Here is an 8,936-nt window from a genome sequence, read left to right on the forward strand (position 1 = left end):
ACTTCTCATCATTTCCATGAATGCTACCTCATTTTCTTATGACATAGAGTGCGCCAACATGCCATTCATCCTCCATCTCCTGTTTTGGAAGTTACCGTATAGCTTTCAACAAACTTTTTCTTCAACCAACAATCTTTGGACATGTGTGACGCTTCTTTCCATAATTGTAGCAATTGCCTACGAACCTCATCCCTAGATAACTCTTGTTGTATTACTTGTATAACACATTACAAGTCATGTAATATGTAAACCAAATGATAAAAAATTATATTTATTTATAGAGATTTGATCAGTATTTAGTATTTAAAGCAACTAAGTTCAAAAATTATGCTAAATATGAGTTGGGGGGTGTTTGGCAAAGCTTAAAAAAGGAGTTTTTTGAATTATTACCGGTTTGATACCGGTATAAGTCAAAAAAAGTGTTTGGGTAAAAACAACTTATAGCTGTTGGTAACCTCTAATAAGTCAAAAAGTGATAAGTAACCTATCAATTACTTATTAAAAACTTCTTATTTGGACCAAATAAGTTATAAGTCAAAAATTCATAAGTCTTTTCAAATAAACTTAACCCTCTTAGACCATATGCATGTGGTACTTTCTCTCTCGTCCTTATACATCTATCAGACTATCACCATCTTATCTATCTGTTATATGAGTTTTCGTAATGTATTATTTTTATATGTTGCATATGCAACGGAATAAGACATAGTTCTTATAAATACACGTTGCAAATAAAATACAAAATTTTAAACACAACATTATCCAAAAACATAAACAAAAATCAAAACACGAGATGATCCAAAAAGAAAGAAAAAAAAAAGCATTTTTGTTGGTTACCAATAAAGGTTTCTTGAATGTGTGCAGTTGCAGGGTTAGAGAATATCCTCACTTAACCTAGTTTCATTCAGACCCCTCGTTCAAAGGACTATCTAATCATCCCTTGCTTCGTCTGCATGCCAAACCCTTGCCCAAAATCAAACACCCACTGTTCCATTTCCATTTTCCAAACCAATCCAATCCAATATGTTGACAGATTCCGAACTCCTGGAACGTTTACACCATGTTCTACGAACATCCGACCTCGATACCGCCACTCCCGCCACCGTCCGCCGCAAAATGGAACAAGATTTGGGTATTGATTTATCCGACAGAAAACCCTACATTAGACAACAAATTGATTTGTATCTTGAGTCTCACTATACGAATGATAACCCGGAGGGAGACGCCGAGGAATCGGGGAATGCGAAGGTGGAAGAGAGCGTTAATGGTGGAAGTGCCTCCAAGGAAGGAGATGATGACCAAGAGGAGGAAGAAAGTGATGCCGAATCGACGAAGATAGACAGGTAAGCGTCTTTATGTGTTATTGTTTAATTTATAGGGTTGGTGTAGCTGCATTTATTTCATTTGAAATTGAACCTGATTAGTTTCCCTGACATTTATTTCATTTGAAATTGAACCTGATTGGTTTCCCTGATATAGAATGTGAAATTGTTGATCAATATTCCCAAGCTTTTGTGAGTAACATATAACTGGCCTTGTTTATCAAATGCTGGTTCGTGTCTAGGTTTAATTGTAAATGTTGTTCTGGATTTTTCTCATTAAGAAGAGGGAAAGATGGTGTTCTGATGAAGTTGTAGTTGTTAAACAAAGAGAAACCAATGAAGCAACTTGCTTTGAATCTTGTTCTTGAAAGCATGAATGTGATTCGATTATCTTGAAATAGTATTAGAGATTACCAAAAAGGGATTGTCCAAGATAAGTCATAAATAAATGAACTCTCTTGAGTCTTAATGATAGGCAGACTCTCACCAAAGATAATATGGATCAACAAATCATGGAAAAAGGTCATTTGAGCATATTAGGATATATCTTGTTTATCAAATGGTACCTTTAGATTGTTTTGTGCAATCTTGATCAACTGTTTTCTATTCAGAGTAGCTTAATTGATAGATCTCAACATCTTTCTTTTTAATAAATCATAATCTACTTTAATTGTCTTATCAAGTAAGCACAAGAAAAAGGGAGGCGGTTTTAGCAAACCATGTGCACTTTCTCCTCAACTTCAAAAGTTTACTGGAGAGTCTGAAATGGCCAGAACTGAGGTATATCATCACTCACATGATGCTTTCAAGTTTTTCTATAAAATCAACAATTTTAACTGAGGTTCTCTTTGTTTGATGCTTCAGGTTGTGAAGAAGATATGGGCTTACATTAAAGAGAAAGACTTACAAAATCCAGCAAACAAACGAAAAATCTTATGTGATGAAATGCTACACGAATTATTCCGTGTGAAGTCCATTGATATGTTTAAAATGAATAAAGCACTTAGCAAACATATATGGCCAATAGAAGAAGAACAGGGTATTAAATATTAAAAACTATTATCCTATGTTTATATTATATAAAGATAAAGATGAATCAAGTCATGTGATTTATACTACTTTCTCAGATAATTAATTACTCGTTTTTATTCAGAAACTCCAGTTTCAGTCAAGCCTTTAGCGAAGAAGAAGCAAAATAAACGAGTCAAAGAAGGTATTAATAACATGTTAACAGATGTTGTATACTTGTATCTGGTTATTTTTATAGAAAAATTACTAACCTTTTTATATTTGTTCTTTTTTAGAAGAAGCAGAGCAAAAGGAAAAGAAGCAAAAAACAAAGAGTTCTGGATTTGTTATTCCACTTCCAATGTCAGAAGCTTTGGTGCAATTCTTTGGTACAGGTGAAATTGAACTATCTCGTTCTGAAGTTGTCAAGAGAATTTGGGAATATATCAAAAAGAATGATCTTCAGGTGTGTATTAAGTATTTAATAATCTTTTATTTGAAAGGGTAAAATGCAAGAAATAACAATATACTTCCATTGATTTGTTTATTCTAGCATTTTACTTTCTTATCTTTGTATTGCAACATTATACGTTGAAAAATCTATCCATTATAGCAATGTCATCCAACTACAAAGCAATTTTCACTGCTATTATAATTGAATAGATTTTTCAAAGTATAATATCCTAATAAGAAAAAGGTTTTAGGTTGAAATTTGCCCTACAACTTTTAACCATTGATCATTTAGCTTTCAATATTTATCTTCATCACATGTTTCACGAGTTACCTCTCTTTAGCCAACTTTTTTTTAACAAATTTGCTCCAATTTTTAATTTTTGTTACATATTTGTACCCTTTTTTTTACAATTTTTTACACTTTGTTATGAGGCTCTTACAATTTTGTAAAAAAGATGTAAAATATTTGTAAAAAAATAAAAAAGGTTGTTTTCAATTTTTTTTACTATTTACTTTTTGCAACCCCATATAATTTTTTTTTTTCATAAAATCTGTAAAAAGAATTTTACAATGTTTTTACAAAAATCATTTGAAGTTGTAAAAAAGTTTAATGAGTTGTAGTTGTTAACTAATTTTTAAAAATAAATGTCAAGAAACGGTTTTAAATGTATTTGTAAAAAAATACAAAAAAGTTGTAAAAAAAGGTTTACGAAGTTGCCAGTTTTTTATTTTTTGTAGAAACGTTGTAAAAAAAATTATACAAATTTACCCCAAAAAAAAGTTGGGACCAAATTTGTAACAAAAATAAAACTTGGGCAAATTTGTAAAAAAAAATTGGCGAAAGAGGTGTAAGGAGTACAAGTTTAGTAACTAAATCTAAATGAGTAGGTGGTGAATATTTTCAACCTAAACCCTAGAAAAAAAAATTGAATGCACATTGCTATAATTAGTTATATTTTTAAAGTACAATGTCTTAATAAGAAAAAGTCCAAAAGTAGAAGGTTGTAAATTGTAATAGCTAATAAGAAGAAAATAAAGTTGGATGTCAATAAAACTTATAATAAAGAAATAAATGAAAGTACATTGCTATTTCGACAGGATCCATCAGACAAACGGAGGATTTTATGTGATGACAAGTTAAAGGAACTATTTAAACTCGACACCTTCATTGGCTTCACAGTCACAAAGCTTCTGTCACCTCATTTCATCAAACAACAAAAATAAGCCTTACCCACATCAAATCAACATGGATGGAATGGATGCTTTCTTTCTTCTTGTTAACATTTTGTACTATTTTTGTTCACAAATATTAAATCATGTATATATATGTTTTGATATATCATAGAATGTTAACCCACTTTTTGTTTAACATCTCTCACACACTCATACACCAACAAACACACACACTTGCTCCTAGTGGTTTAAAGAACCGAAAGCAGTCTTCTGCTTTTCTTGAGTTGTTCCCCTTTTGGCAACCTTTTTTCTTGGAATCCCTACTTCTAGTTCAAGAATGGTCAAATCTTGACAAGGTACAACTTCTACTGCATGACGTACAAGTCACTACTACATGCATGATCTTGAGAAAAAAAAAATGTTACCCTTTTGCTGCTGTCCTTCATGATTTGTGTAAGCATGTAAAAAAGAATCCATGCTTCAATCATTTTTCCTGTTGCACAATAATTTTCTTTCTGTTTCTGGATATTATCTTTCTTTTTTACCATGTACTTAGGTTACATGTTTTTTACAATTTGACCATCTATATATATTTTTTTCAATTTGTTTTTTTAATCCAATATCTTTGTTGGTACCAACAAGTGTAAAGCTATCTACGTAATCATCCTTTAAGCTTTGGTCATAGTCAGAGTAAAAACTACGGGAATACCCTTTTTGTGGTAAATATGTTGGGTGAGTAAGGGTAATATGGGTAAAGTAAAAAGGGTGGTTGATGATTGGGAGTGAGTTTTTAGGGACAGTGCGTGTTGTAGGGGATATAAAAGTTGGGAAATGGACGGGTGGCTTTTGTTTGGAAAGGGGAATCTTTAGGGTGGGACCCACCAGTTAGAAGCGAAGCCACACCGTTCGTAATCGTATTCGTATGTGGCGAACCGATTCCTCCGGCCGACACTTTCGAGAATCTGTCTTTCTTCTACACTTCCCCACTTGTTTCTACCTAATTTTTTTTGCTTCTTTGTTAATCAACTAAATTACATAAATGGTCCTTGTGTTTTATAAAAAAACCACAAATTCAGCCCTAACCTTTTTTTTATTGATGAACATGGTCCCTATGGTTTCATTTGTTTATGTGGTTGGTCCCTAACCCATGTTAAATGATTTTTTTATCCTTAATTTATATATAAAAATATTAAAACAAAGGAGGCCACCAACATCATACACATGCACTAAACCTACCATACGTATAAGAAATTTAAACCCCAATTTTAGCATCGTAGAGTGTGTTTACCATTTGCCATTTAAACCATAAATCTTGTGTGGTTTAGTGAGGTAATGAAAATCACAAAAGTTAGCATACATACAGTACAGTGGCAGATTTAGAGGGTTTCTGTGGTGGTCGATGCAACCCTTCAAATTTTGCAGCACTGTGTAATTGTTGGGGAAAGTCAATATGATGACAAACAAAGCGGTTGTGTCTAAATAGTAAATCGAAACCGGTTTACATATTAGAAGATGACACTCCGTCTACTAAATCGTCAAGAAGCATAATAACTTACCCAATTGTCAAAATCCATCACTCCAGTTCAGTGTTTTCAAGTGCATCTGATAAATGAATATTTGTGACTTTATGTAATTCTGTCTAAAGAAATAATAATAATAATAATAATAATAATAATAATAAAATCAATGAAAGTTGTTAAGAGTGTATTGAACGGACCAGAGACGAATATTTGTTTGACTAATATGACTTGTATAATGGTTTTGTTCGTTTTAAAATAGAGTACTATACTTTTGATATAAAGTATGGATTTTGTTTATTGATTTGATTTCACTTCAAAGATTATTTTATAAAAGATAGACAGCATAATTCGTTGGTTTGTTTATTTCCAACCGTTCAATCCAACAAGATAGTGAGATCATGAGTGGATCCCATCGTAATTCTTTTTCTTATCCTATCCAAACAAAGAAGACATCGATTCTTTTTAAAGATAGGACATATAGTACATCATTTATATCTCAAATGAGTTTTATATAGTGTTAGATATTTGATAAGGGTGCTACTATTACTGTTACTAATCTAAGAAAATAGAAGCTTGCTAAAAGATAAATCAAAGGAAGTGAGTGAGTGGAATTCATTGGACTCAAAGTACACCATGCATTGTGCTACCCACTTAATAAAGACGTTGAAAAAGAAAACAATAACACTTTATCAACCGATGAATTTATTTGAATATGACTTTTATAAACTATTTGTGGATATCTATTTGGATCATCTACTAAATTCAAATCGTAAGTACAAGTGTCTTTAGTACTTTTTCTTTCAAACATGATGATAAATCATAAGTTCTTTTTAACATCAAAGCCAATAGAAATATGAAATCAATATTAACACATATATGGTATTGGTATGATTCAATGTATGTATACGTATTCATTTTCATGGAAAAAGGTTTTATTCTCTCGCATGGGAATTTTTCAATAATTCCAAGTATTTATGGTCCCATGTACTCAAATTCCTCTTACAATGTATTATTGTATTTTGTCTTTTCATGTGTAGTGTTTTTATATGTATTTTTAACAAAAAAAAAACACGTGATTCTTTGTAATGTTATCTAACTTATATTCCAATAATAACACCTAATGCTATGTGTCTATGATCAAGGTTCGAGACCACAAGGAATAGATCGAGGTTTATCACTGAGCCAAATTAACAAATTGTTGTAATTTTTATTTTTGTTTTTACCAATTTGTTAGAATTTTAGTTTTTTACAAGATATATAAGAAATAATGTTAAAGAAGATTCCCATGAGAAAGAAAGGGGAATATAGGAATGGGACAAAAGATACCCTGGTGAGGAGGTCACACATGACAACACCCCATCATCCAATCCATCCACAAGCTACAAGAGTAGATTGATAAGGATTGTTTTGTCTTTTCTTCAAAAGAATAAAATAAATATATAAATGTTTTATCATATTATCTTGTAATATAATAAAATCAAAATATATATTAACTTCTCGTGTTGTTGTTTCTCTTTTATACAACGAGACATGATATTATTTTTGGCAAATCGGATGGTTAATGGTGTCAAATATTATTTAAAATGGCCTTTTTTTTTAATTTTAATTTTAATTCAATGAAGTTTGTTGGCATCGACTTTCAATCACTCGAAATTATGATACAGAACTAGTCGCTTTTAAAAAAACCAATAAATGGCTCTAGTCCAACAATATTAAATATATACTAAAAAGTTTGAGAGTTCAAGTCTTGTATGTAATATGGATGAAGATTTGAGGCCTTGGATAAGAAAAAAGACCTTTGACGATAATCAAGCTCAAGATCGACTCGTTTAAAATTATAAAAACTCGAGCTCAACTTTATTCAAGCCTTATAAATAAAACTCGTGCTCGGATTGTGAATAATCCAACATGCTCAAGTTCGGCTCGAGATAAGCTCATTTTACAAAAACAAGTCTAAACAAAACTAAAGCTAGACTCAAGGCTCGAACTCCATATTTTGTCAAGCAAGCCTAAAAATCCAAGACTTAGCTCACTAATAATAAAATAAGGCCCTAAAAATTTGAAGGGTGTTGACCATCATCCAGATTGCTACACCCATTGACACGGCTACGGATGAAATTAAAAGTAGCTGAGAAAAAATACATAATTTTACGTTGTTTGAATGAGTTAGATTTTGTATATAAAATTTAGGGTGTCAAAGTCAAATGTTGGTTGAATGAATTGAGTACAGCAAGCTGTAGGGAGTGTTTGATGGGGTAGTAGGAATCACTGTTTCTCGACATGACACGTGCCCTACTGATTCTCCCAACTATGAACCTTGGCCCCATTCCATTCCATTTTATACGTCACAAGAATCTTTTGGTAACGCCTTCCCATAAAAAGTACAACTTCTATTACTTGATTTACATGTCATTTTTACATCTTTATCTTGTGTTTATGAATTTTGTCTCTTGGAAACGCACTTACTTATCTAAAGAAAGTCTCGTAGGACAAAATGACTAACTTACCCTCGCACATTGCCCCCAAAAACAAAAGTTAAAAACCCTATGCCACAATCCACAATTCCACATCACTCTTACCAATTTTTCCAATTTCCAAGCCGTACTAGTTTGGTGATTTAAAAATTGTACAATTATATATATATATATATATATATATATATATATATATATATATATATATATATATATATATATAGGATCAAATGAGAACTTCTAAAAGGTTGAGAACGCAAGAACACCTATCAACCAATCGTATAAGGAGGGCAAATGAGTAATTTGTATTTAATATAATTAATAATTCATATAATATAATTAATAATTCATATATTATCCATTATTCTGTAACTACAATCAAATGATATTTCATAATATTGTTGATGGGAGATTACGGTTTATATCTAATTGAAAGCTAACAAACAAGAAAGTCAATCGAAGATTCTTAGTCGAACGACAATTGCATAAAGAACATCGATTATCATGCAAAATAAGAACTGATACGTTTGAACATCCAAATTAAAATCAAAGATATGGTTTGATGATAGTAGCGACGATAATGATTAATATGGCGATAAATCAATCGACAAAAATCAATATTATGAAGACCATAATGATCAATCAGACGACCAATCAAGCGGAAGAAATCAATACTCTGATCATGCGAGTGAAAGTAACATCATCAATATCATTTACATACAAATCATGTTGTGGGAGCCCTCTTTTTAGCAAATAAAAATTACACTTCATTAATATTGTTATTTTCTTTCAATTCGTGTATTATAATCAACAATGAAGTATATGATTCATTGTTATACATATGTTGTTATCAAATAAAAATCACACTTCATTAATATTGTTATTTTTTATAGATTCGTGTGTTAGAATCAGTAATGAATTATATGATTCATTGTTATACACATGAATAAGTAATGAATCTGAATGTATATTATGTCCCATGATGA

The 8,936-nt window shown here is 31.2% G+C and overlaps 1 protein-coding gene across 1 annotated transcript; it reads left to right on the plus strand.

Moving 5' to 3' along the window:
* Positions 1 to 903: 903 nt before the first annotated feature.
* LOC145117713 (upstream activation factor subunit UAF30-like) lies at positions 904 to 4,152 on the plus strand. The gene is made up of 6 exons (XM_079054025.1): positions 904 to 1,343; positions 2,006 to 2,102; positions 2,187 to 2,361; positions 2,476 to 2,535; positions 2,627 to 2,796; positions 3,882 to 4,152. Exons 1-6 carry the CDS (start codon positions 1,024 to 1,026, stop codon positions 4,005 to 4,007), a joined length of 948 nt encoding a protein of 315 aa, XP_078910151.1. The 5' UTR covers positions 904 to 1,023; the 3' UTR covers positions 4,008 to 4,152.
* The last annotated feature ends 4,784 nt before the right edge of the window (positions 4,153 to 8,936 follow it).

Source organism: Lactuca virosa, chromosome 5 (assembly GCF_052849685.1).
Source record: "Lactuca virosa cultivar CGN04683 chromosome 5, Lactuca_virosa_CGN04683_v6, whole genome shotgun sequence".
Taxonomy (NCBI): Eukaryota; Viridiplantae; Streptophyta; class Magnoliopsida; order Asterales; family Asteraceae; genus Lactuca; species Lactuca virosa.

Bases quoted from the DNA above. Each gene is read 5' to 3' on its own strand.
- LOC145117713 (XM_079054025.1), top strand. From the start codon at position 1,024: ATGTTGACAGATTCCGAACTCCTGGAACGTTTACACCATGTTCTACGA. The intron at 2,103-2,186 runs GTATATCATCAC...TTGATGCTTCAG, and splicing joins CTGAAATGGCCAGAACTGAG to GTTGTGAAGAAGATATGGGC. The intron at 2,536-2,626 runs GTATTAATAACA...GTTCTTTTTTAG, and splicing joins AAATAAACGAGTCAAAGAAG to AAGAAGCAGAGCAAAAGGAA.